The sequence below is a fragment of the Pelophylax lessonae genome (genome assembly GCF_965119305.1).
Source record: "Pelophylax lessonae genome assembly, chromosome: 13".
NCBI lineage: Eukaryota > Metazoa > Chordata > Amphibia > Anura > Ranidae > Pelophylax > Pelophylax lessonae.
In genome coordinates, this window is record NC_138780.1 from 7,284,506 (window position 1) to 7,297,389 (window position 12,884).

General features: G+C 41.9%; 1 protein-coding gene across 1 annotated transcript in view; it reads right to left on the minus strand.

Annotated features, from left to right (window-relative positions):
- Positions 1-6,158: 6,158 nt before the first annotated feature.
- The window catches only part of LOC309569790 (Fc receptor-like protein 3), a gene marked incomplete at both ends in the record, with an annotated part of 63,417 nt that continues 56,691 nt past the window's right edge, over positions 6,159-12,884 (minus strand). The window contains 4 exons of the mRNA XM_082275794.1: positions 6,159-6,205; positions 7,216-7,278; positions 7,762-7,838; positions 9,497-9,524. Coding sequence (XP_082131920.1) covers positions 6,159-6,205; positions 7,216-7,278; positions 7,762-7,838; positions 9,497-9,524 — 215 coding nt within the window. The remainder of the gene's footprint in view (positions 6,206-7,215; positions 7,279-7,761; positions 7,839-9,496; positions 9,525-12,884) is intronic.

A 12,884-nucleotide genomic window follows, 5' to 3' on the forward strand; every position in this document is an offset into this window, starting at 1 on the left:
ATATTAAATAACTATAATAAAAAACTATAATATAATAAAACTATAATAATAAACTATAATATAATAAAACTATAACTAAACAATATACAGTACAGTATGTAACAGCACTGGGGTACCTGGTAGAGAACCTTCCACAAACTCTTATCAGCTAAACTCGCAGGTTGGTTTCAAACCTCGAGACCCAACCATCGCAATACAAAAAGGTTTCTTTTTTAGCTACCATTAGCATTACATCCATACCGGTATCTGTGCAGATATTAAACAGTTATAGGAGTACTTGTATTGGTGAAAATGCTCTGATAGTAAAACCGATACCTTCTGATATGTGTGGGGCCGGTTTCAGTGTGATTTGTAAAAACAGTCCGGTGCAATTTCTTTCGGCGGTTCAGGTGCACATTTTTAAGTGTATGACACTGGAATTCGCACCTGATCCAGACTGAAAATTGTACCTGACTTTTTTAAAATTGCGGTGTGGCCGGCCCCAACACATACCTGTATGTGAAAGGCCTCTATAGAAAGACGGCTTGGTTCACATGTCCTCCGAACTGGATGTGGTTCCGAACCCAATTATTAATATAGTAATAATTTAATAATAAAATCAACAGAAACACATACAATGTCTTGAGTATTATATTAATATATCAGCTCATTTATTAATGTGCCACATGACACTAAAAATAGTTGTCGGTAATCGGTATCAGTGAGTACTTGAGAAAAAGTATCACTACATGTACTCCGTCAAAACTGGTATCAGTATATCCCTAGCTACCATAGTGCCTAAACAACCCACTCACCTTCATCAGTTACATTGTTACCTAAATTAGGGTTGAAAAAAGATAGATAGATTAGCTAAGGATAGATAGATAGATAGATAGATAGATAGATAGATAGATAGATAGATAGATAGATAGATAGATAGATAGATAGATAGATAGATAGATAGATAGATAGATAGATAAGATAAGGATAAATAGATAGATAGATGAGATAAGGATAGATAGGTGAGATAAGGATAGATACAAAAGATAAGGATAGATGGATATAAAAGGATAGATAGAAAAGACAAGGATAGATGGATATAAAATGATAGATTGATGAGATATGAATAGATAGATAAGATACGAATAGATAGGAAGGATAGATAGATAGATAAGATAAGGATAGATAGATAGATAGATAGATAGATAGATAGATAGATAGATAGATAGATAGATAGATAGATAAGGATCAATAGATAAGATAAGGATAGATAAGATACGGATAGATAGATATATAAGGATAGATAGATAAAATAAGGAAAGATAGATAGATAAGATACGGATGGACAGATAAGATAAGGATAGATAGATAGATAGATAGATAGATAGATAGATAGATAGATAGATAGATAGATAGATAGATAGATAGATAGATAGATAAGATAAGGATAAATAGATAGATAGATGAGATAAGGATAGATACAAAAGATAAGGATAGATGGATATAAAATGATAGATTGATGAGATATGAATAGATAGATAAGATACGAATAGATAGGAAGGATAGATAGATAGATAAGATAAGGATAGATAGATAGATACAAGAAAAATAGAAAACCTCCATATGTAGATTCCTATATCAACAGTTACTTACGGTTGATCCAGAGGAAGGCAAAAAAGAAGAATCCTATAAATCTCGGTACAATTTACCCCAGTATTTGGCCCAGTGCACATTTTTCACAAAAAAAAAAAACAAAAAAACAAAAAAAAAAGCAAACCACAATATAAATCCTTTAACAACTGAAAACCCCGTTAGCTTAGAGCGTCATTTTTATGAAAAGTTATAATTTTCCAATTTTTCTCAGAAGAAAAGAAATCTGACAATCGGTACTTACAGAATAGGAAGGTGAGCAGCAGAGATTTCATGGTTTCACTCACAAGGCTTGCCTTTGCAGAATGACAAATTTCACTTCTTCCATGCAAAAACTTTTCTCATTTCCTGTTTATATAAATGACTGTACTGGGGAGCGAATCAGCAAGTCCGTTTATTGGATGGGGATTGATTTAGTGGTTATTTTTTTTTTTTAAAAAAAGGACCTTTTACAAATATAAAAAAAAAACACAACGTTGTGGTCTTGGGTGAAGAATTTACTTGCTGTGTTGTTTTTGCGTTTATTAGCTTTGCTTTTGTTTTTTGTTTTTTTGGGCTTTAAAAATATTCCCCATAGTAAACTTTTTCGGTTTCGGCTTGGAAAGCCCATTGTACAGAGTAACACGAAACAAGAGACCTCTCAAAGTCGAAAAACACAATTTACAACTGAAGTCTCTTTTTATTGTATACATTAGATCAAGGGTCTTCAAACTATGGCCCTCCAGTTGTTCAGGAACTACAATTCCCATCATGCCTAGTCATGTCTGTGAATGTCAGAGTTTTACAATGCCTCATGGGATGTGTAGTTCCCCAACAGCTGGAGGGCCGTAGTTTGAGGATCCCTGCATTAGATAGTACGTTCCAGCTTGTGCTGATAGTAAAAGTCCTATTATAAAAAAAACTATAAAAACCAAAATCTAACAATAAAATTAAATATAAACTTAGCATTTCTATGACTAAATATCTTCATTCGACAACATTTACCACTACAGGAATGGTCATTTGTAGCTTACAATTCGTAGAACCCGAATGGACATTCAGTTTAGATTAACTTAATAACAATAACAACTTAATACTGTACATTCCAAAGGCATCAAAATAAAAAGTGCTCAATGTATTTGCTTAAAATCAGCCACATGGGTAAAAAAGTCAGCATTCTGCAGGAAAGGATAATAAAAAACAGGCCCAAAAGCCCAAATAAACTCACTTTAAATCATCTATGTACATTCCAGGGGTATCAAAAATAAAAGGCTTTCAGACTTTGAGTTGGCTTTCATAGGAAAGTACCCACAGCTTGAGTAGAAAAGGCTTACCCCTTCCAGCTGCTGCAAAGGTAGCAGTTATAGGTTCAACCTATCCCCTGCAGAGTCTGAGCGATCGCCTTACTGATACACAGAGGGGCATGTTAGACTCACACCAAAAGCTTCCTGCACCACATGCTGTCAGAAGAGATTATGGCATGGTCAAAGATTTGGTTCATATGGGAAGGTTGAAGATTCTAGACTGACTTCTGGACCAGTGTCCATACATGACCCAATGGTAAGAAAATGATCATTGATCCATGTAAAGAGGAATATATTAGTCCATCCCAACTCTTCTTAGAATGAGGCTTCCTAATGTTGCTCAGCATTGAAATTCTGGTAGATGTTGGCAGAGTCGTCTGTCTCTTGGGTGGCTTGAGACCCCGTTGAAGCTCCCCGAGGTTGAAGCACAGAATACACAACAGAGGGCTCATCCTGGACAGAATACACAAAGGACTTGTTAAAAAAACAGATTTTAAAAAAATAAAAACATTTTTCCCTCTTTTTATAAAAAATAATTAAAAATATCTCTTTGATCCTTAGATATCTAGGTAGACACTCATAGTGTTATAAGCATCACTCTATTTTTAAAGGAGCTTAGTATGATATATGGAACAGAAAAAGAAACAATTCCGTGACAGTAAGGCTCGGTTCACACTGAGGCGACACGACTCTGTACTACTTCGGGGGCGACTTGTGCATTCCCATGCACCACGACTTCGGAGCGACTTGCAGGGACTTCACATAATGGAAGTCTATGCAAGTCGCTCTGAGGTTGCCCCAAAGTAGTACAGGACCCTTTTTCTAAGTCGGAGCGACTTGTGTCGCTCCTATTAGAACGGCTCCTGTAGCCGTCAAGTGTAGCTGACAAGTCGCGCTGGTGTGAATGGAGCCTAAACGTAAACTCAGTCATCAAAGTCCAAAATAAGATTTAACGCGTTATTGTCTTTGAAAAACTTGTTTTTAATATTTTTAATTCTGCAGCTTTCATTAAAATAATCCCTGGTGATCCTGCCATGGAGGTCCTTGGTCAGGCACTTCCTGATATAGGGTGACAACGCTTCGTCCCTGCCTTATCGTTGCAGTCTTGTGTTGTCACCTGTTACATGTACCCCAGGTGGAGACTACAAGTGCTGTCACACATTGCTCAGGCATGGTCCACCATTGCCGGGCTCCAGAGAGCCCGGAGTAATGAGGTGCAACCAATACTGGAGCGTGTGAATGTAGAGAGGAGGTGGCAGCTAAAAAAGGCTGAGGGAGATTACCAGAACTGAGATGAAAATAAAAGGTGGCACGAAATAAAAAACAACAGTATATATATATATATATATATATATATATATATATATATATATATATATATATATATATATATATATTATACACACACACACAGACATATATATATATATATATATATATATTTATGTATCGAAAGTGAGTACACCCCTCACATTTCTGTAAATATTTTATTCTATCTTTTCATGTGACAACACTGAAGAAATGACACTTTGCTACAATGTAAAGTAGTGAGTGTACATCTTGTATAACAGTGTAAATTTACTGTCCCCTCAAAATTACTCAACACACAGCCATTAATGTCTAAACCGCTGGCAACAAATGTGAGTACACCCCTAAGTGAAAATGTCCAAAATTGGGCACAAAGTGTCAATATTTTGTGTGGCCACCATTATTTTTCAGGACTGCCTTAACTCTCTTGGGCATGGAGTTCACCAGAGCTTCACAGGTTGCCACTGGAGTCCTCTTCCCCTCCTCCATGATGACATCACAGAGCTGGTGGATGTTAGAGACCTTGCGCTCCTCCATCTTCCATTTGGGGATGCCCCACAGACACTCAATAGGGTTTAGGTCTGGAGACATGCTTGGCCAGTCCATCACCTTTACAATCAGCTTCTTTAGCTATGCAGTGGTTGTCTTGGAGGTTTGTTTGGGGTCGTTATGTTGGAATACTGCCCTGCAGCCCAGTCTCTGAAGGGAGGGGATCATGCTCTGCTTCAGTATGTCACAGTACATGTTGGCATTCATGGTTCCCTCAATGAACTGTAGCTCCCCAATGCCGGCAGGACTCATGCAGCCCCAGACCATGACACTCCCACCACCATGCTTGACTGTAGGCAAGACACACTTGTCTTTGTACTCCTCACCTGGTTGCGGCCACACACGCCTGACACCATCTGAACCAATACGTTTATCTTGGTCTCATTAGACCACAGGAGATGGTTCCAGTAATCCATGTCCTTAGTCTGCTTGTCTTCAGCAAAATGTTTGTAGGATTTCTTGTGCATCATCTTTAGAAGAGGCTTTCTTCTGGGACGACAGCCATGCAGACCAATTTGATGCAGTGTGCGGTGTATGGTCTGAGCACTGATAGGCTGACCTCCCACCCCTTCCACCTCTGCAGCAATGCTGGCAGCACTCATAGGTCTATTTCCCAAAGACAACCTCTGGATATGACGCTGAGCACGGCACTCAACTTCTTTGGTCGACCATGGCGAGGCCTGTTCTGAGTGGGACCTGTCCTGTTAAACTGCTGTATGGTCTTGGCCACCGTGCTGCAGCTCAGTTTCAGGGTCTTGGCAATCTTCTTATAGCCTAGGCCATCTTTATGTAGAGCAGCACATCTTTTTTTCAGATCCTCTGAGAGTTCTTTGCCATGAGGTGCCATGCTGAACTTCCAGTGACCAGTACGAGAGAGTGAGAGCGATAACACCAAATTTACCACACCTGCTCCCCATTCACACCTGAGACCTTGTAACACTAACGAGTCACATGACACCGGGGAGGGAAAATGGCTAATTGGGCCCAATTTGGACATTTTCACTTATAATAAAATGGTAGTTGTTGGATACACCATGCTTTGATAAAGTACAAGTCCCCTGGTTGGGGTTTAGATGGACTTTGGGTGCTGGGCTAAGGTGGAAGGGAGTTTCTAGTGGTTCCATCACTAAAGTTGTTATACAAAACCCTATACATTGTTATGTCTTATAAATAAACATTTACCTTTTCGTTGGTGGGGCCTGTAGAAGCCGGATAAAGAAGGAGATAAAAATAAAAAGTCTTAGTTGTATGTAAGTGTAATCATAGAGCAAAATATCACACCAAAGTATATTCCATATTGGCCAACTAAATAGGTTGCTGGGACGATTTCCACCTCTTCTTCAGACAGAAACATCCAGCGTGCCTCCAAAGCTTACACCTCAATCCATTTCAATAGGAGTCAACTTTCTTGATATAGGGGGTCTTACGTGTGGCCCCTGACATCACCAAAGGGCCACACATAATTTTCAGTAAAGGCAATGCATCAAAAAGCTGTCAGAGATGGCTGATATTCAACTGGTGAAGGTCAAAGACTACAGGCATTCTACAAGAGATGGTCAGAGACCAAAGGCATGCTATAAAGAGATGGTTAGAGACTAAGACTACAGGCATGCTATTAGAGATGGCTAGAGACTATAGGCATGCTACACGAGATGGTTAGAGACTATAAACATGCTACAAGAGATGGATAGAGACTAGAAGCATGCTACAAGAGATGGATAGAGAACTACAGACATGCTACAAGAGATGGTCAGAGACTATGGGCATGCTAAAATATATGATCAGAGACTATGGGTGTGCTACAAGAGATAGTCAGGGACTATGGGCATGCTACAGGAGATGGTTAGAGACTATGAGCATGCTACAAGAGATGGATAGAGACTATGGGCATGCTAAAATATATGATCAGAGACTATGGGTGTGCTACAAGAGATAGTCAGGGACTATGGGCATGCTACAAGAGATGGTTAGAGACTATGGGCATGCTACAAGAGATGGTCAGAGACTATGGGCATGCTACAGGAGATGGTTAGAGACTATGAGCATGCTACAAGAGATGGATAGAGACTATGGGCATGCTACAAGTTATGATCAGAGACTATGGGCATACTACAGGAGATGATTAGAGATTATGGGCATGGTACAGGAGATGATCAGAGCCTATGGGCATGCTACAAGAGATTGTTAGAGACTACAGGCATGCTACAAGAGATGGCCAGATCCTGTAAATATGTTGTAGGAGTTGTTGGAGACTGAAGCCACATAACATAAGACTCTGCTAATGCAGCACAATAAAAAAGCACAGACTACTGCTGGTAGGGGCCCTGAGGGCTGCATAGAAGGTCACCGAGGGCCATATGTGGCCCCTGGGCTCCAAGTTGGGCACCACATTAAAGTTTATGAACAAACTATAGTATAAAACACAACATAAAAAGCAGATGCTCACCTTTTATCTTACTGATATCAATGTAAGTGTAGCAGATGTCATCTTCCTCTTGTTGTGAAGACACTAAGGGGGACAAAATGATAAATCAATCTTCCTATGTAATTTCCTAATTCCCGTAATAAATTAAAATACATAAATAATATAAATATATACAGTATGTATATATATATATATATATATATATATATATATTTATATCATGGGGGTCTATTTATAAAACATGTGATGGACATAGGTCACAAGCATTCGTCCATACTGCACAAATTACAAATTAATGCTATGACTTCCTATGATCACCAGCTCCATCTAGTGGCTGAAATTAGGTATATTTTTCTGAATTACCTTAGTCAGAGAATATAATGCATTTTGGTCACTAGATGGAGCACACATGACATCAAAGTAAAATACGGGGAAAATTTGTGCAGCCTGGATGAATGCTTGGGACATTCGTCCACTGAATGTTTTATAAATAGAACTTCATATAAGCATGATCGTTTTATTAATTTTAATAGTGAAGGAGAAGAAGTAGCGGGTCATCCAACCTACCATTGTCATAGAGATGCTGATTGTTATCGATTTCATCGGGACCATTTGTACCCTCATTTGCTGATCTTCCATCATCCCTAGATAAAGAAAGATGTCAGCCACCGCATTATATTATAAAATATAATAATAATCAGATTTATTTATGGTTTATGCAACAATGTAATAGAATTCTAAGCCTAATCCATTCAGTTGATTGAATTGCAAGAGACCATTCTGCTTTCATTTTCCACATTGATACTTATTATCGGTCAGTGACCTTCCATAGATTCCGGGGGATTCTAGGCCCGTCATACAAGACCATATATCACAGAATCTACAAATATTATATTATCTCTATAGGAATTCTTGCACGGTGTGTTCACTTTATCTGTTATATCTCTATAACTGATTTGCTAAATTGTTTAAAAAATCAGAACTCCAGAAATATTCGCTCCAGATAACAATGAACAGCCAATTAAATAGTAAAATAGTGAAACAAGTTTTCATGCAATATATTTTTTGGACACTAGGTGCCCCCGGTTTGATGGCTGACAACCCATCAAGGCATGCTGGGATCTGAAGTTAGTCATCCCTGCTATCTCCTTCCATGTATTCTGGGATTTGTAGTGTTCCACCTCTCTTATCTTAATCAGTGCAAGCTGGGATCTGTAGTTCGCCATCCCCTGATGCTGATGCTGGTCTCTGTGGTTCGCCATCCCTGCAACTTCCCTCAATGCATGCTAGGACATTGCTTTCCATCCCTCTTATCCTCCTCAATGCATGCTGAGACCTGTAGTCTGCCATCGCCATTTTTCTCCTAAGGCATGCTGGGATCAGTAGTCCGCCATCCCCTTTGTCTCCCTCAGTGCATACTGGGATTTGTAGTCCACCATCCCCTATATCTCCCCCAATGCATGCTAAGATCAGTAGTCTACCATCACCATTTTTCTTTCAAGGCATGCTGGGATTTGTAGTCCACCACCACCTTTATCTCCCCAATGCATGCTGAGATCTGTAGTCCTCCATCCCCTTTATCTCTCCAATGAATGCTGGGATTTGTAGTCCACCACCACCTTTATCTCCCCAATGTATGCTGAGATCTGTAGTCCTCCATCCCCTTTATCTCTCCAATGAATGCTGGGATCTGTAGTCCGCCATCCTCTTTATCTCCCCAATGCTGGGATTTGTAGTCCGCTATTCCCTTTATCTCGCCAATGCATGCTGGGATTTGTAGTCTGCCATTCCCTTTATCTCCCCAATACATGCTGGGATCTGTAGTCTGCCATCACCATTTTTCTCTCAAGGCATGCTGGAATCTGTAGTCCCCCATTCCACTCTGTGCATAGTCTGCCACCCCTTTTATCCACCTTAATGCATGCTGGGATCTGTAGTCCACCATGCCTTTTATCTCCCTCGATGCATGCTGGGATCTGTAGTCCACCATCCCCTTTGTCTCCCTCGATGCATGCTGGGATCTGTAGTCTGCCATCCCCTTTATCTACCTTAATGCATGCTGGGATCTGTAGTCCACCATGCCTTTTATCTCCCTCAATGCATGCTGGGATCTGTAGTCCACCATCCCCTTCATATCCCCAATACATGCTGGGATCTGTAGTCCGCCATCCCCTTTGTCTTCCTCAATGGTGGAGGTATTTTGGGAAAAGGTGAACCCCTTAAATCTCACATCCCGTGGGGTAGATAGACTGTATGTACTGTTATAAAAGAATTTCAAAAACCAAACTGTATATCTACTCACCGAGGGCGATATTTATCAACGGCGGATTCTACAACAAAACACATTTCATCGTTAGGTAACATTAAAAATGTATAATTAATTATGAGCTTTTAAATTCGTTTTAAGGGAAATAAGTTACTAATTTTCACAAAGCGAATGAATAGTACGTAGAAAACTAAAATAGCCAACTAACCACAATGAGGTGACAATACCAAACCAACCGTCTCCGGAGGGGGGAAATGTCCCAAGCACTGCAAAGCAGACATGCGCTCCCCTCCGAAGGCAGAACATTCCCTTAGTAAGTTGGAAGGGTCTCTGTATAAAACATTCATTGTGAGGATGTGACAAAGATCACTGTATTTTCTCTAATATATGTAGTTCCTTTATCATCAGCACCACCTAGTGGCCATAATGACCTTTTTTTTCCTTATCAATGCCTCAATCAGGAGAAAGACAAAATCCCATTATGGCCACTAGATGGTGCTGATGATATAGGAACTATATATTAGAAAAAATATAGCGATTTTCCTTTTTAATGTGGGAAAGTTTGTTACACTTGCGCAACGGATGTTTAGACCTCAAAGGGCATTTTTTATGGATGGGGTAGAAACATTTTGGACTCCTTGTACTTGTCTATATTTCTTAGAATACTGCAGCTTCTGCACTTATAGTGTTATTACCCCTATCACTACTCCAATGTATTACACACTTCCAAATTAATAAATAAATAAAAATAAGTGCAGCGCTATACACCCCCTATGTCCTAGGCCTCTTCTTCTGGTCCTAGGCCCCTTCCTCTGATCCTGGGCCCTTTGCTCTGGTCCCGGGGCACTTTCTGCTGGCCTAGGCCCCTTCCTCTGATCCTGGGCCCTTTGCTCTGGTCCCAGGGCACTTTCCGCTGGTCCTAGGCCCCTTACTCTGATCCTGGGCCCTTTGCTCTGGACCGGAGGCACTTTCTTCTTATGCTGGGGGACTTTCCTCTGGCCCTGGGACACTTTGTTCTGGTCCTAGGCCCTTTCCTTTGATGCTGGGCCCTTTACTCTGATCCTGGGCCCTTTCCTCTGATCCTGGTCTTTTTTCCCTGATTCCGGGCTTCTTCCTCTGACCCTGGGCCCTTTCCTCTGACCCTGGGCACTTTCCTCTGATCCTGGGAACTTTCCTCGGATCCTGGGCACTTTCCTCGGATCCTGGGCACCTTCCTCTGATCCTGGGCTTCTTCCTCTGATCATGGGCTTCTTCCTCTTGTCCTGGGCTTCTTCCTCTTGTCCTAGGCCCTTTCCTGTGATCCTAGGCCCCTTTCCTCTGATCCTGGGCTTTTTCCTCTGATTCTGGACTTCTTCCTCTGACCCTGGGCCCTTTCCTCTGACCCTGGGCCCTTTCATCTAACCATGGGCACTTTCCTCTGATTCTGGACTTCTTCCTCTGACCCCGGGCCCTTTACTCTAACCCTGGGCACTTTCCTCTGATTCTGGACTTCTTCCTCTGACCCTGGGCCCTTTCCTCTGACCCTGGGCACTTTCCTCTGATTCTGGACTTCTTCCTCTGACCCCGGGCCCTTTACTCTAACCCTGGGCACTTTCCTCTGATTCTGGACTTCTTCCTCTGACCCTGGGCCCTTTCCTCTGACCCTGGGCACTTTCCTCTGACCCTGGGCTTCTTCCTCTGATCCTGCGCTTCTTCCTCTAATCCTGGGCTTCTTCCTCTGATCCTGGGCTTCTTCCTCTAATCCTGGACTTCTTCCTCTGACCCTGGGCCCTTTCCTCTAACCCTGGGCACTTTCCTCTGATTCTAGACTTCTTCCTCTGACCCTGGGCCCTTTCCTCTGACCCTGGGCACTTTCCTCTGACCCTGGGCTTCTTCCTCTGATCCTGGGCTTCTTCCTCTAATCCTGGGCTTCTTCCTCTGATCCTGGGCTTCTTCCTCTGACCCTGTGCCCTTTCCTCTGGTCCTAGGCCCTTTCCTCTGATCCTAGGCCCCTTCCTCTGATCCTGGGACCCTTTCTCTGGACTTAGGCACCTTCCTCTGAACCTCATCCCCTTTCTCTGGTTCTAGGCCCTTTCCTCTGATCCTAGGCCCCTTCCTCTGAACCTGGGACCCTTTCTCTGGACTTAGGCACCTTCCTCTGAACCTCATCCCCTTTCTCTGGTTCTAGGCCCTTTCCTCTGGTCCTGGGTCCTTTCCTCTGGTCCTGGGCCCTTTCCTGTGGTCCTGATCCCTTTCCTCTAGTCATAGGCCCTTTCCTCTAGTCCTAGGCCCCTTCCTCTAGTCCTAGGCCCCTTCCTCTAGTCCTAGGCCCCTTCCTCTGATCTTGGGACCCTTCCTCTTGTCCTGGGCACCTTCCTCTGAACCTCAGTCCCTTCCTCTGGTTCTAGGCCCTTTCCTCTCATCCTGGGCCCTTTCATCTGATCCTAAGCTCATTCCTCTGGCCATAGGCCCCTTCCTCTAGACAAGGGTTTCTGAACCAGGGTTCCTCTAGAGGTTGCTAGGGGTTCCTTGAGCAATGAACAATTTCTGCCTCTCAGATAAGTTGCCACTGACACCGTTCATCTTTTTAGCTATCTGTAAGGGGGTAATTCTTCCCAATGACTCTCACACTAATGTATCACGAGTTGTAGATATAGTCATTTTAGCAGGGGTTCCCTGAGACTAAAAATTTATTTCAAGGGTTCCACTGTGTTGAAAAGGTTGCTCTAGACTGTAACGTTAAATCATAAAAGTCACAAGGAATTTGCAAGAAAATGCAAAGAATTCCCAAGAAAATCAAAAGCAAGTTGCAGCAGTGTGAACCAAGCCTTACGGTTCCGCAGATGTTTTGGGGTCCCCCCCCCATGGTGGAGGAACACAAGGGCCTAGTTGCAAGTAGGACCTTTGTTACCCTGGTAGTTCCGCCACTTATTGAAAATATCAGGGACGTGGTACAGGAAATAATCCTGGCATTCATATTTTATCAGTTGTTCTTGAACTTTACTTATCTGTCTATTTCACATCAGGGAATATCCGCTTAAAGTCACATTCCAAGTAATCCCATTAGAACACCACATTTACAGTATCTCACAAAAGTAAGTACACCCCTCTCATTTTTGTAAATATTTTATTCTATCTTTTCATGTGACAACACTGAAGAAATGACACTTTGCTACAATGTAAAGTAGTGAGTGTACAGCTTGTATAACAGTGTAAATTTGCTGTCCCCTCAAAATAACTCAACACACAGCCATTAATGTCTAAACTGCTGGCAACAAAAGTGAGTACACCCCTAAGTGACAATGTCCAAATTGGGCCCAATTAGCCATTTTCCCTCCCCGGTGTCATGTGACTCGTTAGTGTTACAAGGTCTCAGGTTTGAATGGGGAACAGGTGTGTTAAATTGGGGGTTATCGCTCTCACTCTCTCATACTGGTCACTGGAA